At 52.6% G+C, this 25055-nt stretch overlaps 2 protein-coding genes across 6 annotated transcripts; one reads left to right on the top strand and one right to left on the bottom strand.

Moving 5' to 3' along the window:
- Window positions 1-7420: 7420 nt before the first annotated feature.
- Window positions 7421-9247, top strand: LOC136547411 (inactive beta-amylase 9-like). The gene is made up of 2 exons (XM_066539362.1): window positions 7421-8198; window positions 8298-9247. The coding sequence occupies exons 1-2, from the start codon at window positions 7488-7490 to the stop codon at window positions 9174-9176; spliced, it is 1590 nt and encodes a 529-aa protein (XP_066395459.1). The 5' UTR covers window positions 7421-7487; the 3' UTR covers window positions 9177-9247.
- A 6014-nt stretch (window positions 9248-15261) lies between these two features.
- Window positions 15262-24569, bottom strand: LOC136542770 (tubby-like F-box protein 11). Of its 5 annotated transcripts, none has more exons than XM_066535363.1 (5): window positions 23978-24569; window positions 22576-22687; window positions 22379-22502; window positions 15783-16260; window positions 15262-15529 (listed from the first exon to the last, which is right to left on the bottom strand). In XM_066535363.1, exons 1-4 carry the CDS (start codon window positions 24326-24328, stop codon window positions 15789-15791), a joined length of 1059 nt encoding a protein of 352 aa, XP_066391460.1. In that variant the 5' UTR covers window positions 24329-24569; the 3' UTR covers window positions 15262-15529; window positions 15783-15788. The 5 variants fall into 5 exon arrangements, with proteins under 5 accessions (XP_066391460.1, XP_066391458.1, XP_066391461.1 ...); XM_066535361.1 differs by having other exon boundaries at window positions 15262-15526; XM_066535364.1 differs by having other exon boundaries at window positions 15262-15526; window positions 22600-22687.
- Window positions 24570-25055: the final 486 nt, after the last annotated feature.

The following is a 25055-nucleotide window of genomic DNA, read 5'->3' as shown; positions in this document are numbered from 1 at the left end:
CTATTCTATTAGGCTCATTCATGAAAATCAAATGACTTTGATGTCTATATGGTATCACTATTGCTTCTATGCTTGACTTGATCTAGTGGTAGCATATGACATGTTTGTGGACTTGTAAACCTAGTGTTTAATCTAGAATATGAGCTCTAAGTATTTAACTCAACATGGTACAAGATAACCCTTATTTGGAGGTGTGAAGAAGCTTGTCCTTAGATCAAACCGAGTTAAATATCTTTGGTAAATGATCTAGATTGGACCAAATTTGGAAAAATGATCCTCACCCCATTGATTGACATTGATAATCTCGACCCTACAAGTAATACTATCTATATTTTTGAACCTTTGTGGTCATTAATGACAAAGGGGGAGAGAAACAAAGAATATAGTGAAAAAGGGGGAGAAATATCATAAAGGGAGAGAAACATAAAGATATACTTGATATATGACATAGGGGGAGAGAAGTGAAAAAGGAAAGGGATAAATTTAAAATTTTGAGCACACAAGTAGGGGGAGCAAGCTCATGAACTTGTATGGTGCATTTTAATGTGCATTTCATATGTTTGCTTGCATGGCACAAGTATTAAATTCAATATCTATGCTTGTGTGGTGTATGCTAGTTGTCGGTTTGAATGATGAAATGAAAACTAGCATGCATAGGATATCTAGAGATTTCACTTCCAAATATTTCTAAAGTGTTATTAAGCTAACCATGGTGCTAAGGATGGTATATTGGTGCACTCCGATTGGTATCACGCTTCAAAGGTCAATCTTTTATACCTTAGCATCATGTGGTAGACATTGACTCCTATATTTCCTATCTAAGCATATGTGCAAGCTACAATCCAAACTCTTAGCACATATGTAGGGGGAGCAATTGCTATCATTTAGGGTTCATGAAACTTGTCCATATCCTTTTACACATGGTAAATATGCTTGGGCAAGCAACATGGATTCAATTGAATTTTAATTCATATCTTTATATAAGGGTTGTCATCAATTACCAAAAAGAGGGAGATTGAAAGCTCTAGTTTGGTCTTGGTGAATTGATGAAACCCTAAGTGCTAACCTAGTTTATCAAGTGATCATGAGATAGGTAGCACACTCCAAGTGATGAAGCAAATGAATATCATAGCATGATGATGTTGATATCATAATGATGATCAAGTGCTCGGACTTGGAAAGAAGAAAGAGAAAAACAAAAAGCTCAAGGCAAAGGTATAAACCATAGGAGCTATTTTGTTTTAATAATCAAGACACTTAGAGAGTGTGATCACATTTAGGTTTGATAGCCGTACTATTAAGAGGGATGAAACTCGTATCGGAATGCGGTTATCAAAGTGCCACTAGATACTCTAACTCATTGCATATGCATTTAGGATCTAGTGGAGTGCTAACACCCTTGAAAATGTTTGTGAAAATATGCTAACACATGTGCATAATATGATACACTTGGTGGTTGGCACATTTGAGCAAGGGTGAAAAAGATAGAGTCGAAGAGGAGTTAGTCGCGCTGGTTACAGAGTGATCGGATGCATCCGGTATGTGACCGGACACGTCTGGTATTTTGGCAACAGACTCAACGACCGGACGTGTTCGGTCGCCACACCGGACGCGTCCGGTGTGAATCAGAAACAGCAGTATACGGAGGACAGCCAATCGGACGCTAGCAGCGTTCGGTCCGGTATCACCGGACGTGTCCGGTCGGGCTAGGATGCTTACTGTACTCCACCGGACGCTGAGGCTCAGCGTCTGGTTATTTTCTAGCAGACACATCCAGTCGGCCTGGTGACTTACTGGACTCGACAGGACTCAGTGGCTCTGCGTCCGGTCATTCGTAGTTTTGCGTCCGGTGTATACGTCCGGTCGTCAGCAGAAGGGGCAGCAATGGCTAAGTCAGTTTGAACTGGACACGTGGTAGTCTGGGGCTACCGGACACGTCTGGTATGCCGACCGGACACGTTCGGTATTCATGACCGGAGCATCCAGTGCTGAGTTCGGTCAGTTGGACTGCAGCGTTCGGTCAGCCCGTGTTATGCCCAGTGAAGGGGTATAACGGCTCTATTTCGTGGGGGCTTCTATTTAAGCCCCATGGCCGGTTGAAGCTCACTCTCTTGCATTTCATTGGCATAACAACTTGTGAGCTTAGCCAAAGCCCTCTCACTCATCTCCATCATTGATTCATCATCTTTGTGAGATTGGGAGAGAATCCAAGTGCATTGCTTGAGTGTTTGCATCTAGAGGTACTTGGTGTTCGTGTTTCGCTGTGGGTTTCACTTGTTACTCTTGGTGGTTGCCACCACCTAGACAGCTTGGAGCAGCAAGGATCGTTGAGCAGAGGGTGGTGATTGTCTTTGGCTCCGATCGTGGTGATTGTGAGGGGTTCTTGACCTTTCCCCGACAGAGAGCCAAAAGGTACTCTAGTGGATTGCTCGTGGCTTGTGTGATCCTCATCTTGTGTTGGTTGTGCGGCACCCTATCGAGGGTTTGGCGTGTGAAGCCAATTAGCGCGTGAACCTCCAAGTGAGTGAATCGTCACAACGAGGACTAGCTTACCGGCAAGCAAGTGAACCTCGGTAAAAAATCATTGTGTTCATCATTGATTCCGAGGTGATTGGTCTTCATTATTATTCATCCTTATGATTGATTGGTTCTTTCATCTACAAGGCGGTATAACCTTCTTGATCACTCTCTTTACTTTACCGCAAACTAGTTGACAAGCTCTTTAGTGTAGCTAGTTGTGAGAGCTTGCTTGCTTTATTGGTTTGGCTCTTTAGTTAGCTTTTGAGAGCACACTAACATAGGGTAGTGTCATAGTTCTTATGTGAATCGACACTATCTAAACTAGAATTGTGGTAGGCGGCTTGCATTTTAAGTAGGCTAGCGCAACACTTGCTTCGCCTCATAATTGTCTAACTATTTTGTTAAGCGTTGTTGTAGAAATTTTATTAGGCTATTCACCCCCCCTCTAGCCATTAGGACTTTTCAGTGATCCATAAAGATGAGTCTCTTTGGCTGGTCCCGCTATCCCAATGTCAGCATCAAGGGGTCGGGAGTTCAATTAGAAAGGGGGCACGGGGAAAGAGAACTTATGAAGTCAATGTACCCCGGTTCTGGCCATATTGGGGGATGCCCCGGCACTAGATACACAAAATCAAGAACGGCGCCAGCGCTGTCCTTCAATGGCTCCATCGCCTCCTTGATGCACTGCGCCACTTCAGAGGGGGAAAGCGCTCCCTCGGCGAGTGTCGTCCTGACGAATGACACTCCGGGTGCCATCAGGTACAGGGGAAGCGCGCGCACCATCAGCGGTGCCCCCCTCCTCATGTGGTAGGCCCCAATAATCCCTGACCCCTTCACACCCCTCTCCTTTAGAATTCGGATGGCGGCGAGATGGTCCTAGATTTTCTTCTTATCTTTATTCGGGACACCCCACTTCCACGATTTCGGGACCTCTTCGATAATGCGCGCAGAGAACATCGGCAAGGGGGCGGCTACATCATCCTTGACGTAGAACCAATGCGAATGTCACCCCTTGTTGGAGGTCGACAGACGCATCGACGGGTATTCGTTTACCCGGTTGTTGCAGAGATGGATGCCGGTGCATCCCACCGGCACTCTCAGCTCTTACCTCTTCTCTCGCTTCTTCAAGAGGGTGACGACAAAGAAATACCATCACAGGTCGAAGTGGGGACTAATCCCTAGGAATCCCTCACACAGGGCAACGAACGCCGTAATGTGTTGGACTCCGTTGGGGGTAAGATGCTGCAACTCCACCTTATAGTAGTGTAGCAAGCCCCAAAGAAACTTGTGGGTGGGTGTGGCAAATCCCCGCTCGTGGAAGTGAGTGAAGGATACGACATACCCTTCGGGCGGCGATGGCGCGTCCTCATTGCCGGGCAGCCGCCACTCATCGGTGGTGGTCTGCAGGCAAAGGAGGCCACGACGAACGAGGCTCTCCAGGCGCTGAAGGGTGATATCGGATCTGCACCACAGCTCCATTAAACAATGGGGGTGGTTGGATGCGAGCTTGACGGCGGTTGCAATGCGGGTGCGGGAGGCTCAGGCGATTGGCGGCGGAGGTTGTAGATGCAAAGGCGAGGAGGCAAAGTACGGAACCCTAGGGACAAACCCCTTGGTTTTATAGGGGCGATGGATATGAGAAGGGCAACTGTTCGCCTAGATCTCTGTGCCTGCCATGATACACCACCACGTCATGTCGCGGGATATGTGTCCGCGATCTCTATCCTTTCCCACCACAGTCGCACCGGACGTTTTGCCTTCCCGGGCAGACCAGGACTCTTTTCCCACAGAGGGGATATGGGTCAAAAAGCATTTCTCTGGCCCGCTTGGGCCCAGGAGTTCGAGGGCTGACCTAATAGTTTCAACGGCCGTCCCAACAAGGGATGGGCCCACGAGCGACCAAAACTCAGGCGCACGAGCCTCAAGGGAGTCTTGGTCCACACTCGAGCCTCAACCGGGCTGACCCTGCACCAATCCCCGTGAACGGGATACCAGGGTTGTCTTTATACTATCCAGTTGTCAAAACATCAAATCTCACAGCCATACCTGCGAAGGGTCCGAATTACCCCCCGAGCGATTCTATCCGAATCACCCGGGGGCTCGGGGGCTACACCCGATGGGTGCGCTCGTGCGCACCCTCTAGCGAATCAAAATACCACCCAAGCGATTTTATTCGAATCACTCGGGGGCTCGGGGGCTACACCTGTCGGGTGCGCTCACGCGCACCCTCTGGCAAGTCAAAATCACCCCCGGGCGATTCCATCCGAATCACCCGAGGGCTCGGGGGCTACTGTCGGGGACCTAATACTGGGATAGCCAATGAGGTGGAGCTAATAACCATCAAACATTGATGCTTTCGAACAGACAAGAACGCAACTGCACTTCTTGCCCGTACAACCGAAGGTTGGACAGGCCTCGCCCGGTCCCTAAGGGTTGGCTCCGCCTTGCCCGACCCCCGAGGGCTAGACTCCGCCTCGCACGATGTCTGGGGGCAGACTTCGCCTCGCCCGATGACCGGGGACTGGCTTCACCACACTCGACCTCCGAGGGCTAGACTCCGCCTCACCCGATGTCTAGGGGCAGACTCTACCTCACCCGACGGCTAAGGGTTGGCTCCGCCTCGCCCGACGTCTGGGGGCGGGCTCTGCCTTGCCCGACGTCTAAGGGCTAGCTCCACCTCGCCCGACGTCCGGGGGCAGACTCCTCCTCGCTCGATGACCGGGGACTGACTCCGCCTCGCCCAACGTCTACGCCCTACTCCTTCATAATGACGAGCACAGGGTAAGACAGGACACTCAAGTCAACCACAGTCCTGAGGACCATACCCTGCCCGTCTACAGGAAAGTACCATCAGGATATGACGGGATGGGCACTTTAAGCCCTTCTAGGCATAACAGAGCCCGAACAGTGTTGTAGACGCCAACTTTTATCTTATAGTGTTGTGGGCGCCGCCATCAGCCCTCGGACACGGATCCTGACATAAGCATACGACAACCACTACGATCTAGGAGGGAACTCATATCATCTACAGTAACTGATGTATGGTCACTTCCCCGCCTGCTCCTCCTAGGATCACGGCTCGGTACCCTGGCACGCCGCATCGTCCACCGAAGTAGGATGGGACGTAACCACTGGCTGACCGAAACCAGAGCACGGCCCTATCAGGATCAACAAACGCGCTATCCCTGGCACCGTCTGCCATGTCAACAGGGCAGGCTCAAGGAAAAAGGAAGACCCGGCACCTTCGAAGGACCTTCTCTATCTCTGGTTTTTCCTCTTTCTCCCATCTGTAATCTCCGCTCCCCCTTGGTCTATAAAAGGGAGGACATGGCACCCCACTAAGACGATGGATCAGTCCTATGCATTACACACAGCTGAGCAGCAACCGAGCTCTCGGCATCCTTTCGACCTTTCCATCAGAGACTTGGGACCTATCCCTCTCTCGACCGTTTGTACCCCCTACTACGAATCTTTTTCAGTGCTAATAACACGAGCAGTAGCAAACTAGACGTAGGGACATTCAGCCCGAACCAGTATAAACCTTGTGTCTTTTAGCACACCATCCGGACCTAATGCGCAACAAATATAAATTTACTGGTTGGTGTTTATTCAAAACACCGACACATCTCCTTGCTTCTTTGGGAGAATGGATCTTCGTCGGCGTATGGAGTTGTATCCCGTCCGTCGCGGGCTGTATGCGGGCGAGTTCCGCCTCGGCCATGACGAATTGGGTAGGCGTGCATGAGATGTGCGTGGGCAGGCTCGCCTGGGCTGCCGTGAGCTGCACACGGGCAAACTCCACACCTGGCCACAGCGAGCTGGGCAGGCGGAGGCGGAGGTCTTCCTGGCCGCCGACCAGGTGTCCGGCCCCCCATGGTGGAGGCGGCAACGGTCTCCCTCACCACGGGCGGGCGTGTGCAGCGCGGCCAGTGAAGCTCGTGCATACACGGCTAGTGGCGACGCTCGACGCTCGTGCATATGCGGACAGCGGCAGCGCTCGCGGACGCCGGCACTAGCAGAGCTCGTGTGCACGCGATCGAAGGCGGTGCGGTGCGGTGGAGCCGATGCGAATGGGGAAGATAAGATGTTGCTCTCTTTTCTTTTCTTTTTTTGAGAAAACCGTGTATGTCGATGAGGGGAGCAAGCCTGTGGGCCAGTCCACATCCCAGCTAGCCATGTCCGGATTGAACGACATGGAACGGATGCCCGTGATAGAGCATTAGCATTCCTATTTCCATCCTAAAACAATACAATTTAAGTTTTATAATTAGTAAAACTATCTAAATATGATCAAATTTATAAAAACTATATATCAATCTTTATGACACCAATATACCATGAAAATATGTTTTATGATGAATCTACTGATATTTATTTGGTGTAAAAATAATTTTTATATAAGAACATAAGACTCCATAAAATATAGTTCATATGTTGTGATGTTGAATAGATTTTTTTTGAAATTAATGGTTAAGGTTAGAAGTATTTGACTTAGGATGAATCTAATAAAATATGAAAAAAAAGGAGTAGCAGCATCCCGAACATTTTTTACTTACCCATTTTACAGCGGATTTTTTTATCCGCAATTTTTTACGGAACGTCCGTGCATCGGAAAAAAAAAGAGAGGAAAAAACCGCGCTAATGTCCCGCGCCAAAACGCCCTGGATCGTCCGTCGGGTGACCCTGACCGGAGCAGCGGGGCCCGGGGGCTCACCTCCACCTCACCCTGACGCACGCACGTCGACGCCGAGTTCCGCGGCTGCCAACGCGCGCCCTTTCCCTTTCCTTTCCCCCGTCCGTTTCCCGCCACCCCATAAAGACTTCGCCGGGGACGCAAAAAGCAACCGAGCCGGCCACCGAGCATTCCGGAACACGCGCCCCCCCCCCCCCCCTTCGACCTCGTTCTGCCTTCGCTCGTGCACGCACACGCACGTACGGACATTCCCCGGACAGCTTGGTCGATCGCCATGGAGACCGTGCCGGCGATGATGATGACACAGATGGCGTCGGCGTCAGCGACGCGCCGGCCGCAGGGCACCAGGGGCCCGGTCGGACGCGCGCCGAACAGGGTCGCGTTCCCACCGGCGCGGCATGGTGGCTGCAGCGCTAGCAGGGACCTCAGGGCCGCGGGGCTCTTTGGCCGCTTCTTCGGCGCCGGCGACCACAGCAGCAAGAGCCACGAGGTGGACGACCTGGCCCCGGCGAGGCTGTTCGTGGGCCTGCCCATCGACTCCGTCACGGACGGCGCGACGGTGAACAGCGCGGCGGCGATCGCGGCGGGGATCCGGGCGGTCCGGCTGCTGGGCGCGGACGGCGTGGAGCTGCCGGTGTTCTGGTCGGTGGCGCAGCCCGAGTCCCCCGACAGGTTCAGCTGGGCCGGGTACCAGGCCGTGGCGGACATGGTGCGCGCCGAGGGCCTCAGCCTCCGCGTGTCGCTCCGCACCCACGGCACGCCCGGCGCCGGCGTGCCCACGCTTCCTTCCTGGGTCAGCGGCGTCGCCGCCGCCGACCCCGACATCTTCTTCACCGACCGCTCGGGGGGCCGACACGACGGATGCCTCTCCTTCGCCATCGACGACCTCCCCGTGCTCCACGGCAAGTCCCCGCTCCAGCTCTACGAGGCCTTCTTCCGCAGCTTCGCCGCCGCGTTCGACGACTTCTTCGACTCCACCATCACCGTAACATATATATATTCCGTTGGTTGTTGCATATGCATGCATGGCCATTCCTGGCCGTTCTCGGCCAGTGTTTCATGGACACGCGCTTCTCTGCCACAGGACGTGACCGTGGGTCTCGGCGCGCACGGCGTGCTCCGGTACCCGTCGTACCCGCCGGGGAGCGACGCCCGCAAGTTCACGGGGATGGGCGAGTTCCAGTGCTACGACAAGTACATGCTCCAGCAGCTGCGGCAGCACGCCGTGGAGGAAGGCCACGCGATGTGGGGTCTGGCGGGGCCGCACGACGCGCCGCGGTACCACGACTCGCCGGACTCGTGCGGCTTCTTCAGGGAGCGCGGCGGCTCCTGGGAGTCTCCCTACGGAGACTTCTTCCTGTCGTGGTACGCCGGGCAGCTGGTCGGGCACGGCGACCGCGTCCTGGGCACGGCCAACGCCGTGTTCGGCGGCAAGCCCGTGGAGCTGTCGGCCAAGATCCCGTTCATGCACTGGTGGCACGGGGCGCGGTCGCGCCCCGCCGAGGCGGCGGCGGGATTCTACAAGAGCAACCAGAAGAATGGGTACAGCCCCGTGGCCAAGATGTTCGCGCGCCACGGCTGCACCATGGTGGTGCCTGGGATGGACGTGTGCATGAACAAGCAGCACCACAGCACGGGGTCCAGCCCGGACACGCTGCTGGTGCAGATGAAGAACGCGTGCCGCCGCCACGGTGCGCGCATCGCCGGCGAGAACGCGTCGCTCGTCATGACGCACACCAGCAGCTTCTCGCGCATCCGCAGCAACATCCTCACCACCGAGCTCATGCGGCCCTGCCACTTCACGTACCAGCGCATGGGCGCCGAGTTCTTCTCGCCCGACCACTTCCCGCAGTTCATGGAGTTCGTGCGCAGCGTCGTGTGCGGCGAGTGGGACGAGGACGACGAGGAGCGCGGCATGGCTGTGCCAGGCAATGCCAGAGCCACGGAGGCCAAGGTGGCCTGAAGTTTCAACTCATCGCCACCATGCCTCAGTCAGCTGTCTCATTATATTTAGAGTGCCAAAATACTTGCAAATTATATTTCCGCTGGTACTATTTTTAGGGAAATTTCTCACTACTAGATTTAGCGGAGTATTAGTGGATCAGGGTTGCAGATGCGCAATCCCATATGCATTTTTCTTTTGGCGTTTTTTATTTTGCATTTGGAGGCTTTATTACTTGTTAATATATTGTCTCAACTTTAGACCATTTATATTATATGGCGACGCTATATTTTAGACTTTGATATAACATAGAACGAAAGAGAAATAAGATCTTCAACACTTGTATATACTTAAATGAATGTAATGAAATGGCTTCTGGCACCTTACAAGGGTCATTTCAAACAGCAGGGTTGCATAGATAGATGCATAGATAGATTCAAAGTATGATCTCTCGACTGTAATACTATAAGGTCAAACAACACTGAATCGAAAGTGAAATACTGCTACTATTTTTGAGGAAATTTTCCGCTGCTACTAATTTAGATGATGAGAAGAACGGGATGATCCAATTATTAGTGTATCAAGGTTGCAAATGTAGGGGGGATTGAGCCCCTGGCACCCCCGCTAGATCTATCCCTGCTTAGAGCTGGGGTCATTTCAAATTCAAATAGCAGGGTTGCATAGATATAGATACATATATGTATGATGGAAAAATTGGTTCTATAGCATTGAAAGATCGTAACATTTGAAAAATTGCTGCTACTATTTTCGAGGGTAATTTTCGCTGCTACTAGATTTAGATTTAGATGAGAAGAGCGAGATGATCCAAGTATTAGTGGATCAAGCTTGCAAATGTGCAATCCCATATGCATTTTTCTTTTCACGATGGTTTTTCTCTTTTGTATTGGGAGACTTTATTACTTCTTGTATTGTCTCAATTTGAGACCATTTATATATATTATAGGCGACACTATATTTCAGATAACTATTATCTGTCGACGAGGTTATTATAACATAACCAGAAATAGGGAGAAATCAGATCTTCAATGCTTGTATGTACTCAGATGGATGTAATGCAAACCAGATCTTCAACACTTGTATGTGCTCAGACGGATGTAATACAATGCCTTCTGGCACCTTAGAGGCAGGGACGGACCTTCTTGGAGGGGCTCCATCAGATCAACGGCGGTAGGGCCGTACGAGGGCTTGAGCCCACCCCCCTCCCCCCTGGATTGGCACACCGTTAGATCTGTTCCTGCTTAGAGCTGGGCCATTTCAAATTCAAATAGAGAAAATTGTTTCTATAGCATTGAAAGGTCGTGACATTTGGAAAATACCATCGGAAAGTTTACCGGTCCATAAAATACCATTGAAAGTGACGATCTGTTCCAAAATATAGCAGTCTATTACTTCCGCTGTCTAACGACATTGGTTGGCCTCCGACCCACGCAACCGCTTCACTCAAAAAGTCAGAGTGGGCAAATTTATACCAAAACCAAAAACCAAACCGAAATGTCGGTTTATTCGGTTTCGGTCTTAAGGTTCGATAATGATATCGTGCGGGCGTCTGTCTCGTCCGGACGGACCCCGCACAACTCGACCGACCGCGCGCCTCGCCTTATCCGCTCGACTCCCCCACCCACTCCCATCCCGTCCTGTGACCGCCGCACCCAGTCGCTCACTCCGCTCGCCCGCTTCTCCGCACCCACTTTCTCGCTGATGCGTCGTGCGCAAGATCACCGCAGCCCCTCCCTCTCTCCCTCCCTCCCCTCCGCGACCTCCATGCCACCGGAGAGGAGGGCGACAGCGGTGGCTTCCAGTGAGGTAGGTGGGTCCTTCTCTGAATCTGAGCCCTCCTCCTCCTCTGGATCTGGATCTGAGGAACGCGACGGTAGCTAGGGTTCTGGCGAGCTCTGTTGCAGTAGGGTTGTTTTGCTATTGCAATAAGTAATATTTCTTTGTTGTATTAGTCTCTTTTTCTGATATTGCATATTGCATTGCGCTTTGTTTCTGTTGTTGCAGTAGCCTTGTTTTGCTGTTACAACAAGTAATATTTCTTTGTTGCATTAGTCTCTTTTTTCTGATGTTGCATCTCGCATTGCACTTTTTGTTTCTGTTGTTGCAGTAGCCTTGTTTTGCTATTGCAACAAGTAATTTTTCTTTGGTGCATTACTCTTTTTTTCTCATGTTGCTTTCTCGCATTGCTTTTTGTTGTGTGTTTGTTGCAGTAGCCTTGTTATGGTGTTGCAACAAGTAATATTTTTTTTGTTGCATTAGTTTCTTTTTTCTGATCTTACATCTCGCATTGTGGTAGTTTTGTTCTATTGTTGCAGTCGCTTTTTTATTCTGATGTTGCAGTAGACTTGTTTTGATGTTGCATCTCGCATTGCGCTTTGTTTGATATTGCAAACAAGTAATACTTGTGATGGGAGCGCGGTGAGGATGCGACGCACCTAGCGGGCGCGGCGGGGGATGGGCGGCACGACGAAATGGCGGGGGACGGTCGGCGCGGTGGGATGGCGGCGCTGCGGGAGGTCGGACCGCTGCGACTGGCGAGTGACGCCTGAGTCGGACGGACCCGAGGCTAGGGTGCGCCGTTGTTTTGGTCGGGATCGAAACGAGTCTACTGTTCCGTGAGGGGGCATTCCGTGCGTGGTTTCGTATAGGGGGAGGGGCGTGGTTTCGTGCGTGGGGGGCGGGAGGACACTCGGACATATCCGAGGTGCGTCCGGACGTGCCCCTAAATCCGGACGTCCGGACGCTAGGAGCGCCGTTTAAGGTTCGCGAAGTTCGGCTCTTGGTTTTGGCCTCATTTTTATTGTCTGAACAAACCGAACAATCGAGGAACCAAGTCCTCACATCCACTCCAGCGCTTCTCCCGTTCTTTTTTTTTCTCTTCTCTTTGCTTAGTTTGTAATGTGAGTACTTACATCTGAAGCACAACTTCTTTTTCTCTGTCGATTTCTATGCTGATTTGTTTGCTTCGGCTCATTTGGTGGAACCGAAAAACCGAACTGAGCAAAACCAACACCGAGCTCATCAGTTCTTTTTTTAGGGAGAACTCATCAGTTCTTGCTTCTACGAACAACCAATCGGGTGTCGATGTCTGAAAACGAAGTTTTCAATAACCGAACAAACTGAACCGATTTGTCGGTTTAAACCGATTGTCCACCTATACTCAAACAGATTTGCTACCCAACAACTGGTTGTTTTGGGAGCTGCCAACAACTGGTTTTTAGGCCTTCCGATGGGGATCGGTTGGTTCAGGCGGACGGGACACGGGCGCATGCAGCTTCTCCTGTCCACTGCGTTTTGTTAGCCTGGGTGCGGGCCTTGCTACCTCTCTCTCATGCGGTCAACAGAGGGAGCGGCGCCTTCTGCACCTCGCCAAGCGCAGGCGCGCGGCAGCAGCGGCACATGCATGTGATCCCCCGCCGGCCCTAGGCCTCACGAGCTCAGGCAACAACCAATCGATCCCACTGCAACTTGTGGACAATTTGTTATTTGCTCTGAAATTTGTAAATAATTTAACATATATTCTCTTATATTTGTAATTTATAGAAATAATTTATAATTTTTTCTGAAAAGTTTGGCATGAGATTTGCCATCCATAAAAATAAAAGTTGTGTTATATCAAAATTACATCACTCTGTTCAATAAATTATATTGAAGAAATTATTGTAAATATAGTAATAAGACGATGTAAATATAGTTATAAGACAGTGTAAGTGCATGAAAAAAAATCTAAGTCGTGGGAGGTGGTAAAACAACCCGTAACGAGCCATGGGAGGGCCATGCATGTTGCCAGCAAGGACATGCCCGTGCCATGGGCCTGCTGCTGCTGAATGACGCGGACGCGGATGGAATGCAAACACGAATCCGAACCAATATACTATCGAGGACGGATGGGTATGTGCAGAGGATCACTCTCGTGTGCTTGAAATTGAAGCTAGCCATGGACCTCAGCCAGCCGGCCATCGGCAGCTTCTGGGAGCCTGAAACACCGCCGTCGTGGCCTCGTGAGCACATCGAGGAGCACGGCACAGCAACAGCAGCAGCTGTCGCATACACGGTGACCCTGATGCGGCGGCGCTGCTGCAGCGGCTTTCAGTGGGACCCGTGGCCCTGTTGCGAGTGGGGCCCGCCGGTGGAGCTCTTCCTCGCGGCCGCCTCCTCCAGCGAATGCAAATGCAACCGGAACAACGAGCCTCGGATGGGATCGTCTCCTCTCCTGCGCCACACCAAGTTCTGGAACAGCATCGATGTGCCAGGGTGTGCAGCCGCGGCCCGACATCACCGCGCGCCGCCTACACCATTGATGCCTGACCTCGCCACGCTGTGTGCCCGTTCGCCTTGGCGCTCATGTTGTCGCCTTGTCGGTGGTTCCATGCGCGCCGGCGCCCGGCCGAGCATTCGCGGCCGCCTTGCCGTTTTCTGCGCCCGCGCACCCGCAATCACAACCGCGACCGCCGCACTCGCTACCTCACGCGAGCTGCCCCGGCCGCCCTCGCACGAGCTGGAGCTGTCGACGAGGTGGAGCCGGAGCCCTGTCGCATGGGCTGCTTATCACCCATCCGCGCGGTGCCGGCCTTGCCTTGGTCGTGCGAGCTGCTCGTCACTCGTGACTCGTCTGTTCGTGCGCATGGACTCGGTCTAAGCCGAAGCTCAGGCAGAAGGGGAGGGGCTTGTCCACTGATTCTCAGCGGATGGGAAGGAGAAGGGGAGATAAGCAAGGAGAAGGCGAGGACGGTGGATTCACGGTGTTAGCTCCAAATCGCGACAGAATGGCTCCAAATCGTGACACAAGGGTACATACGTGCCATTAAAAAAAATTATAATTACATATGGGCCATTAAAAAAATTGATCGTACACATATGACACCGTTCTGAACTTTTTTTTTCTCTCCAAGCCATTCCGTCCGTTTTTAACCGATAGGTGAAATGACCATTTTACCCTACGGTGGGGTCCGTTTGTCAGCCACCTAAACTCTCTTTTTCTCTCTCTTTCTCTCGCGCCTCCGTTCCGCGCTCCCTGTGCTCCTGCTCGTCGTCGCGGCGCAGGCGGTGTGCTGCTGCTTCCCCTTCGCGGTGGTGGAGCTCGTCGTGCTCGCGGCCGTGGGCATGTCCACCGCGCTGTGCCGCCGCGCGCTCCGCGCCCGGGCGAGGTGCAGGTGCGCCTCCCGCGCCGCCGCGGCCAAGAAGAAGGAGATGGCAGGGGATGGACAGGGTGGGGAGCTACAGCAACCGAGGGCGGAGCTCCCCCGCGCACACCGACACGAGCCCCGACGGGCGACGACAAGGGCCCCGGTGTGCAGGGAGGCGGCCTCGTCCCCAACGGCGGCGGCGAGAGCCGGGAGGCGGCACGCGTGGAGCTGCCGCAGCCGGTCCTCGCCGTGGATCTACCGCAGCGCGCGTGGAGGTGACGCGAGGAGGTGAGCTCCGGCCGCCGCGGGCGCGGACGAGCTCCGCCCCGGCCGCTGCGGGTGCTCCCGGGCAAGCTCTGCCCCGGCCTGCCGCCGCGGGCGCGCGCGGGCGAGCTCTGACCCGACCAGCCGCCGCGGGCTCGCGCGGGCGAGCTCCGACCCGGCCAGCCGCCGCGGGCGCAGGGGAGCTCCGCCCCGGCCGTCGTGGTCGCGCACGGGGGAGCTCCGCCCCGGCCAGCCGCGGGCGCGGGGGAGCTCCGCCCCGGCCAGCCGCGGGCGCGCGTGGGCGAGCTCCGACCCGCCCAGCCGCCGCGGGAGCGCGCGGGCGAGCTCCGCCCCGGCCAGTCGCGGGCGCGGGCGAGCTCTACCAGAGGCGTGCGCGGAGAAGAGAGATGAGGTCGAGTTTGAGAGAGAGAGAGGATAGGGATGAGAGGGGTATTATAGACTTTTTGACTGACCTGACCCACTTGTCAGGACTTTCAAACGGTGAAAAATAAACGGAATGCGGATGGATTGGCTTAGAGACCAAAGAAGTCTAGAACGGTGGCATATGTGTACGGTCAACTTTTTTAATGACCTGTGTGTAATTACGAACTTTTTTAATGGCACACACGTAAAAGCCTTTTCTTTCAATGGTATTTCACATGTCTAAGATGTTTCAATGGTATTTTGTGAAAATGCGGTTCTTTCGATGCTATTGAACCAATTTTCTTTTTAATATAAGGTTCACTGAATCGAAAGCGCAATACTCCGATCTGATGTTCACACTAGCCACCCCTCAATGCAAACCACTCCAGCTAGATTGCTATTTACATCACGATAGTACTGAACAGAAGAGGTATTCAGCTCTACTATGATTAGTTATCACCAAACTCTCCGGCTTAAAGCTCAGGTAAGTCTAGATTAGGCTATTCTCTTGCTTTATCTGCTGGTTCACCTGCCTTGCACCTGCTGGGAAATGAGACAAGAGAGTAAATAAAATGGTGCAGGTTGAACATCCGTCCCACAAATAAAGTCGTACAAGATTTGTAGCACAAATTAAGGACCAAGCAAAATGACTTGACTAAAGAGTGCTGAGCAGTGCCACGAAAACACTGCTATAGTACCATAGAAACGTCATGCCGGTGATGGACAGCATTTAGAAAGAAAAATAGAGTGTGCGAGCAGCTTCTAAAGTGGACTATCAGCAAAGGAAAAATCGTACCTTGACTCATTCGCGAGTAATTTTGGTATCGAAGCTGCTCAGACAGCTCAGACAGATGGCAAATGCCTGAAACGCAGATATCGGATAACGGTAGTCCATGGTGAACAAGTCCTTCCCGACCTTGCCAAACTGGAGTATCACGTCGTCGTCATCCTGGTTATTCAGATCACTCTCGCCTGAAGCCACCAACTGGAAGTTCTTAACAGATGCAACCGTGACCCGCCCATGGAAATTCAGGCACCAGCATTGCAGCGGTTCATGCCATCTGGGGGACTTGTTCTTCAGCACAATCTTAGCTTCATTCTGAGTGGCTAGCTGAACACCTGAACTATCCAGACGACCTGATTTTCTGAAGAATGGAACTGATGCAAAAGAGTTGGAGTTAATAGATGGAAATTCAGTCTGCATGGGAGCAGTCCCTCCTTTAATCGCTGATACAGGGATGGAATCCATGACACAGCTCATTTTTCTTGGCACCCTGCAAAACATTAGACAAACTTTACAACTCTCATGTAATAAACCAGCAGTCAGCGGATAATATAATTTTCTTTTATGTTACATTAAACCTATAGCTACTTTCTAACCACCAAGTTCTGGCTTTAGATCCATATAAGTAAATGTATAAGGTTGTATACTAATGAATAATCCTAAGCAGGTCCTGGAATATAACTGTTCCACTAAAGCTTTGAATCCGCTTAATTTATTAGCATGTCATGAACTCAGACATCCTTCTAGTCTTATGTTGGCTTGCTTAGCTAGTAATAGCAATTCTCTACAATAATATTGCTATCAGCAATTCAATTAGCAGGTATAACCAGGGATGTGATAATAGTCATTAGGGAAAAAAATCAAAATGATGTTGCAGTATTTGTAATTCTCATAAAAAAAAAGTATTCACATGATGGTCTATTCATAGCTGTAGAGTGATAGAATTGGGAGGCAATTGGCCACACCTCAATAGGAGGGGGCGCCTTCTGTTATATAGGGCCGGCTGGCCTTGCTTTACAAGGCAAGGGTAATTCCCTTGATTTACATCTACTAAATATAGTAACTAATCCCTGATTTACATCTGCTAATTATAGCAACTAATCGTTGATTTACATCTACTAATTATGGCTACAAATGCCGCAGCATATGGTAAGGGGCTGCGGCATATTCTATTGCCTAACACCCGCCCGCAGTTGCAGCGGGAGGCTCCCGGACGCAAAGACTGGATCGAAATTCTCGAAAGAGTGCTGTCGGAAGCCCTTTAGTCATGATGTCGGCGAACTGGTGAGAGGAGGGCACATGGAGAACCCGAATCTCACCGAGGGCCACCTTTTCGCGGACGAAGTGAATGTCGATCTCAATGTGCTTCGTTCGCTTGTGGTGGACGGGGTTGGCTGTCATGTAGACGGCGCTGACGTTGTCGCAGAAGACAACGGTGGCGGAGGGCAGCCGGATGTGGAGCTCCTGGAGTAACTGTCGAAGCCAGCAGCACTCAGCCACAACGTGAGCCACGGCCCGATACTCTGCCTCGGCGCTGGAGCGGGACACCGTGGTCTGGCGCTTGGAGGACCAAGAAACCAGATTGTCACCGAGATAGACGCAGAAGCCGGAGGTGGATCGTCGAGAGTCTGGACAGCCTGCCCAGTCAGCGTCAGAGTAGGCAGTCAGCTTGTCGACAGACCCGGTGCCAATGTGAAGACCCGAGGAGAGAGTCCCCTGTACGAAGCGTAGGATGCGCTTGATGAGCGCACGGTGAGGCTCGCGCGGGGCGTGCATGAAGAGGCACACCTGTTGAACAGCATATGCCAGATCAGGACGAGTCAGGGTTAGGTACTGGAGAGCCCCCGCCAAGCTCCTGTACTCAGATGCGTCCTTCTCTGACAGTAGATCCCCGTCGGCCGCGGATAGCTTGGCGTGAGTGTCAACAGGTGTCGTGGTCGGATGACACTCAGCCATGCCCGCGCGCTGAAGAAGCTCGACAGCGTACTGTCGCTGGGAGAGGAAGAGGCCATCTGAGGAGCGTGTGACAGTGATGCCGAGGAAGTGGTGGAGGGCGCCAAGATCCGTCATGGCGAACTCGGAGCTCAGCCGAGCCATAATGCGCTGAAGAAGAGCCGAGGACGAGGCGGTGAGAACGATGTCGTCGACGTACAGTAGTAGGTAGGAGAGGCTCGTCCCCTCTCGTAGAATGAAAAGGGACGTGTCGGAGGCGGAGGTGACGAAGCCGAGCTGCCGGATGAAGGTGGCGAAGCGCTGGTACCAGGCCCGCGGAGCCTGCTTCAGTCCATACAAGGACTTCTGCAGACGGCAGACGTAGTCTGGGGCGCCAGGGTCGACAAATCCTGGCGGCTGCTGGCAGTAGACGGTCTCCTCGAGGTGGCCGTGAAGAAAAGCGTTCTTCACGTCCAACTGATGAATCGGCCAGGCGCGGGACGCGGCGATGCTAAGTACAGACCGAATGGTGGCCGGTTTGACAACCGGGCTGAAGGTCTCGTCGTAGTCGACGCCCTCACGCTGGGAGAAGCCTCGGACAACCCAGCGAGCCTTGTGGCGGGCGAGGGACCCATCGGCATGGAACTTGTGCCGGAAGATCCACTTCCCCGTCACGACGTTGGCGTCGGGGGGCCGCGGAACGAGCTGCCAGGTGTTGTTGTCGACGAGGGCCTGGTACTCATCCATCATCGCGGCACGCCAGTTGGCGTCGGCCAGCGCGCTGCGGTAGTTCGTCGGAATCGGCGATGGGGAGGATGACGTTGTGGCCGCTAGCCCTTCATAGTTGACGCGAGGGATGGCACCCGTCATGGTGCGGGTGACACGCGGCGGCGGTGGCGGTGGCGGAGCAGGAGATGCCGCCGGTGCTTGTAAGGGCGCCGTAGGTGGTGCCGGGGCGTCAGGAGCCGCAGGGGCTGCTGGGGCAGCGGCCGGCTCGGACGTAGTCGTCGTACGGGAGCGGCGGACGTAGACCCGTGGGAAGGGAACCACGCTGGGTCCAGGCGGGGGCACGTGACCACGCCCGCCCGGTGGCGAAGAAGGCGATGCCGCAACGTCTGAGGGCGGCTGCTCCACAGGCGTCGAGGAGAGAGTCCCACCTGCAACAACAGTAGGGCAAGGCACCGAAACCATATCGTCGTCGAGGAGGAAGTCGAGGGAAGCGGGGGAGGAGGTGTCTAAGGTGGCTGCAAAGGGAAAAGTGGTTTCGTCAAATATGACATGGCGAGAGATGATGATGCGACGGGTCGATAGGTCGAGGCAGCGGTAACCTTTGTGCGAGGGGGGATATCCGAGGAAGACGCATGCTGTGGAGCGAGGGGCGAGCTTATGTTTGGAGGTTGCTTGCATGTTGGGGTAACAGAGGCACCCAAAAACACGCAGATGACTATAGGTTGGTGGCTGGTTATGCAGTCGAGTGTAGGGAATTTCATGCTGAATGGAGGAGGATGGGCGCCTATTATGGAGGTAGCAAGCTGTTAGGAGCCCCTCAGCCCAATATGTGGGCGGCAGGGAGGCATGAAGGAGCATAGTACGAATGGAATTGTTGAGTGTGCGGATGATGCGTTCGGCTTTGCCATTTTGGGGTGATGTGTAGGGGCAGGAGAGGCGGAGGTGAGTGCCTTGAGTAGCGAGGAATTTGGTGGTGGCGGTGTTGATGAATTCAGTGCCGTTATCGGCCTGAACACATTTTAGGGGAAGACTGAATTGTGTTTTGGCAAGCGCAGCAAGCTCGACTACGTGTTGGTGGACCTCAGATTTTTTTCGGAGCGGAAAAACCCAACAGTAGTGACTATAATCATCCAAACATACCAAGTAATATGAAAAACCAGACAGACTGTTGATGGGGGAAGTCCATACATCACAGTGAACAAGTTCAAAGGGTGCATGAGTTATGGAATGCGAGGAACTGAAGGGTAGACGCGTATGCTTGCCTAACTGACATGAGTGACATAGGGAGCGGTCCACTTTATTACAGGAAACAGCATGAATTTTATTAAGACGTTCTAATGCAGCAGGGGCTGGATGGCCGAGACGTTGATGCCACAGTGTCGACGAAGCAGCCAAGAGAGCATGAGATGGGGCGACAGTAGTGCCGGCAGGCATGGTGTATAGGTCCCCGTCGCTGTTACAGCGGAGAATCAGGCGTCCCGTCCTGAGATCCTTAACAGAAAAACCATGTGCGTCAAATTCAAAGGAACAACTATTGTCGCGAGTGAACTGACGGACAGATAACAGGTTGCGGACTATGGATGGTGCGACAAGAATATTGTTAAGAGCGAAATTTGTTGTAGGTGTAGGAAGGACGGAATGACCTCTAGACGTAACAGGAATGCTAGTGCCATTACCTACTGTTATTGAGGAGATGGAGGGGGGGAGGCGTTGGGTAAGCATACCATCCGAGGACGTCATGTGCGTGGAGGCGCCGGAGTCAACGACCCAGGGCGAGTTGCCCTGCAGTTGCATGTTCTGCAGAGCAGCAATGAGGCCGGCTGCATCCCAGGTGCTGGTGGAGGTGTTGGAGCCGCCGGAGGACGCCTGGAGCGGAGCGAAGGCGGTGTGGGCCTGCGGGGAAGGCCCGAGGATGCTCTGGTTGCGCCCAGCCTGGGCACCAGGACCTCCAGGGGCGCCAAGACCTCCTTGGCGGCGCTGTCCAGGAGGGGTGACGCGCTCTCCAGGGGCCACACGTTCGCCGGTCCAGGGATTGAAGTCCCAGGGAACGCGTTTGTTGGTGCTGGTGCTGCCGGAGGTGTTGGAGAAGCCGCCGTAGGAGTTTGGGAAGGGCTGCTGGCCGCCCTTCTTGGTGTTAGGCCGCCTGCCGCCCTGCTGCTGCTGGTTACCGCCCTGCTGCTGCCGCTGGTTACCACCAGGAGAGGAGGCAGCAGCCAGGAGGGCGGTGGTGGCGCGCACTTTCTCCTCGTTGTGCAGACGCAGTTCTTTGAGAAGGAGCTGGTGCCGGGCGTCGGTGAAGGTGAGGGGCTGCTTTCCGGCGATGGTGTCGGCGACGGTGGAGTAGACATCGTTGAGCCCGCGCAGCAGATTGAGGACGAGGTTGGGCTCAGATACGGGCTGCCCGACGTCGCGCAGTTCGTCGGCCTTCTCCTTCATGCGAACGCAGTAGGCGTCAATGGACAGGTCCCCCTGAGTCATCGAGTGGAATTCGTGATTCAGGAAGATGGCGCGAGGAGCTTTGTTCGCCTGGAACACAGCGCTGATGGCCGTCCAAAGGGCGCTCGCCGTCTGCGTGTTGTCGGTCATGGCGAGGTTGAGGACGGCGTCGGAGACGGTGCTGTACATCCATCCGCGGACGCAGAAGTCAGCCTGCGTCCAGGCCTCGTCGGTGGGGCGCGAGGTGGAGGCGGTGGCGAGATGATGCAGCAGCCCGAATTTCCCACACGTGGCCTGGAACGCCGTCGACCACTTGGTGAAGTTGGAGGGCTTCAACTCAAGGGTCATGGGGACGTGGAGCTTGATGTTGATGGTGGCGAAGGGGCAGATGGCGGGGGCAGAGTCGGCCCCTAGGACGCCGCTGGTGGCAGAGGAGATGGCTGCGGTGGTGTCCATGGCAGGGGGGGTGGGGGGGGCGCAGGAGGTCTGGGCAGAAGGTGGAGAGGGGCCGGGAGATCAGATCGAGACCCGAACTGCTGATACCATGTAGAGTGATAGAATTGAGAGGCAATTGGCCACACCTCAATAGGAGGGGGCGCCTTCTGTTATATAGGGCCGGCTGGCCTTGCTTTACAAGGCAAGGGTAATTCCCTTGATTTACATCTACTAAATATAGTAACTAATCCCTGATTTACATCTGCTAATTATAGCAACTAATCGTTGATTTACATCTACTAATTATGGCTACAAATGCCGCAGCATATGGTAAGGGGCTGCGGCATATTCTATTGCCTAACAATAGCAGAACGTTTTCTTCGAAAGTAATATGAACCTAACATTGGAAGAATAAGGGGGTGTTTGGATGTAGGGGCTAAAGTTTAAGAGGTGTCACATCGGATGTCACGTGGGGTGTTCGGATACTAATAAAAAAACAAATTACAGAATCCGTCAGTAATCCACGAGACGAATTTATTAAGCCTAATTAATCTGTCATTAGCACATGGTACTGTAGCACCACATTGTCAAATTATGGACTAATTAGGCTTAATAAATTCGTCTCGCAAATTAATCTCAATCTGTGCATCTAGTTTCGTAATTAGTCTATATTTAATACTCTATGCATGTGTCCAAACATCCGATGAGACAGCGACTAAAGTTTAGGAGGTGGAACCAAACACCCCCTAAATGTCTACCACATGGTTTGTCATACCTAGAACCAAAAGTCGCTTTGTAAGAAATGTGTGAAATTGGATAATTCCCAGCAGGCACCCCAGGAGAAACTTGGGCTGAACCGATCATGTGTGCATACGGACCCTTTGAAACCACAGCTCCCACACAAGGTGGATGGGCATCATAGACAATAAATTTTGTTCCCAAGAAGTTTGATCTGATTAACAGAGAAGAATATGTTAAACCGAGGCCTCTGTCATAGCAATACCTTTGATCCAATGCACGGCATTGAAAAAACAGAGCAAGTTTCGAATTTCAGACACTGTTTCTTGAATGCTCACCTTAGCTTGCCAATGCAGGTACCTTTTGATGTATTCTTTGCATCAAGCGAGATCAGGTATTCAGTGCCTGCGGGCCTACGACTTCTGCGTGCAGCAAGTAGAAATTTCCCATCATCAGCTAACGCTGCAGAGCAAAAGAAAAAACAGGGTCCATCAACAATGATGACATCCACACTGTATTTGTTCAAGAGTCATACATATAGGGGGGTGAAAAAGCATGCCATCAGTGACTCCAACACACAGAGAATATGACTGAGTCGCCCGGTTCCTCCTAATGAAACATTTAATTGGGGCATCCCTTGGACCAGGCTGCAGGTTACAGATTTGAAATTGCAAGTTAATAAAAACCAAAATAATTCGATGAACAAAATTTCAGAGTCAAAGAAACCTCAAATCAAGCGTTAACCCTCTTCTTACTAAAACGACAATAAGAATCTGTCCACCGTTTCGACAGAGCCAACTGTAAAAACAAGTCAACTAGCCGCTAAAGTGACATTTGACCTCGCATACTTGATTCTAAGCAAATTGACTTGACGAACGTATTCATAAAGAATCCGTCTAGTAATCTTACCTCATCTGAGTAGAGAATAGTATCTCGACTTGCCTAACCTTCTCGACAAATTTCTTGTACTACTCAAGAACTGAAAATTATTAAACAAATATGACTAGGTAGGTAGTACACCAACAGCGGAATTCTGCCTGATATCTTCCAGTGAAGACCAAGGGTCAGACACACAACCAGGAAATGGAGGCTTTAACCCTTGCAAATGATGAATGCAGTATGGCCAATACCATCACTGACAATGACTACCTCCTAAAGTAACATTTGACAGAGCCAACTGTAAAAACAAGTCGACTAGCTCCTAAAGTAATATTTGACCTTGCATACTTGATTCTAAGCAAACTGACTTAACGAAAGAAGTCATAAAGAATTGTCTACTAATCTTTACCTCCTCTGAGTAGAGAATAGCTGTTCGCTTGATCGTATCAGCCATGCTTATCAGCCATGATACAGTGTTTTTCTCTCCCAACAAAACAGCATCAGCCGGCTTATAAGCCACAGAAACGATCAAACGAACAGACCTAACCTTCTTTCTTTTTTTTAGAGTTACAGGGCAAAACACCCCGGCCTTTTAACTATTGTCAAAAGACCAAATTCGATACAGCACAGTTTAAAACCACACCCAGACCTCTGCCGAAGCCTGGGGAACCTGGTTCCAACCAGAAACAGAACCAAAAGAAACTGAAGGGCTTCTTACAACCTATCGATAAAAACATGAAGAGCAACAGAACTCTCCCAGAACTCTTGTACTCATCAAGAACTGAAAATTAAACAAATATGACTAGGTAGGTAGTACACCAACAACGGAATTCTTCCTGATATCTTCCAGTGACGACCAAGGGTCACACACGCAACCTGGAAATGGAGGCTTTGACCCAAGCAAACGATGAATGCAGTATGGCCAATACCATCACTGCCAATGACTACTCAAGGTGAAAAAAAAATCCGGTGACACAAACAACCTTTTCCAAAGCACCAGACCAATAACGAACACATAATAGAGATTCAGAGTTCGTGGACAGGGGAACCAAATTAACCTGCTTGAGAGAAATGGGGAAGGTGAATTTCCCCGACGCCTCCGGGACGCGCACGAGCTCCTTGACGACGGCCCTCCAGCAGCGGCAGACGCCGGCGGACGCCACGACGGCGCTGCGGCCTGGCCACCGCGCCTCCTCGTCCTCGACCCTGGCCAGCACCATCCGCAGGAGCTCGGGGGGCACCTGCGCCCAGCAGCTCTCCCGCAGCGCCTCGCCCGGGGGCTCAGCTGCCGGCGCTCGCCCGGCGGCGGCGTGACCCCCCGGCTGGTCCGACCGGAACCGCAGCAGGCCGCGCGACGAGATGGCGCCGATCTCGCCCTTCATCTCCTGGATCATGCTGCTGAAAGGCATCGCCTACCTTTCGCGTCCTCCCCCACGCCAAAACAACCACCGCCCCCTCAAGAACTCTTCTGCCTACGGTCTGTCCCCTCAAGAACTCCACAAAAGCAGCAGCGGATATCGCGCGCGGCTTTCAACCGAAGCAAGGCATTGGGCGATGAAATGGAACCTTTTTTGTGAACTGTGGCAGACAGGGTTCAGGCCATTGAGTGATCTTCAGAGTTCAGATAGCACATAGCAGGCAGGCAGTGGGAGGGAGGGAGGGATTCCTGAGCTGCTGTGTTTTGATATGGACGTGGGGTGGAATGGGGCCTGTGAGCTGAGAGGGATTTTGGGGATGTGACCTTTGTCCTTGCCGTGGACACGGACAAAGGATGTGGAGCCTTCCTTGGCCAAGTCTCCTTTACGTGGGTCCCGTGCAGTTGAGCACATGATGATAGAGACGGCTCCACGTGAACTGTTCATCACGTCCTTCGGTTGTGCCGCTCCATTCTGTCTCGGCAGATGGCATGGTTAGCAGATACCCCGTTGAAAGTCGTATGGGGATTAGCTAGCGTAGCGTCGGCTCCCCGGCACTGTTGGCGACGTGAGTCCTAAGGTATGGTCCATCGTGGCCGCGGGCCACGTCAAGATGCACCTACTCTCTTTCTGGTGTCAGAAGTTTGACCCTGGGTTCGTACTCTTAGACCCGTAGTGGTTGGAGGCGGTACAGACCCCGTCGGGCGAGGCGGAATCCCTC

Source organism: Miscanthus floridulus, chromosome 3, assembly GCF_019320115.1.
Source record: "Miscanthus floridulus cultivar M001 chromosome 3, ASM1932011v1, whole genome shotgun sequence".
NCBI classification, from domain to species: domain Eukaryota; kingdom Viridiplantae; phylum Streptophyta; class Magnoliopsida; order Poales; family Poaceae; genus Miscanthus; species Miscanthus floridulus.
This window is presented reverse-complemented; position numbering and strand designations above follow the sequence as displayed.

Excerpts from the sequence above, each read along its gene's own strand:
- LOC136547411 (XM_066539362.1), top strand. The coding sequence starts at position 7,488 with ATGGAGACCGTGCCGGCGATGATGATGACACAGATGGCGTCGGCGTCA. Across the intron at positions 8,199-8,297 it reads TCTTCGACTCCACCATCACC|GACGTGACCGTGGGTCTCGG; the intron begins GTAACATATATA and ends TCTCTGCCACAG.
- LOC136542770 (XM_066535363.1), bottom strand. The coding sequence starts at position 24,328 with ATGCCTTTCAGCAGCATGATCCAGGAGATGAAGGGCGAGATCGGCGCC. Across the intron at positions 22,688-23,977 it reads TCCCCATTTCTCTCAAGCAG|CCTGGTCCAAGGGATGCCCC; the intron begins GTTAATTTGGTT and ends TGTAACCTGCAG. Across the intron at positions 16,261-22,378 it reads ACCTGCATTGGCAAGCTAAG|GGTGCCAAGAAAAATGAGCT; the intron begins GTGAGCATTCAA and ends AATGTTTTGCAG.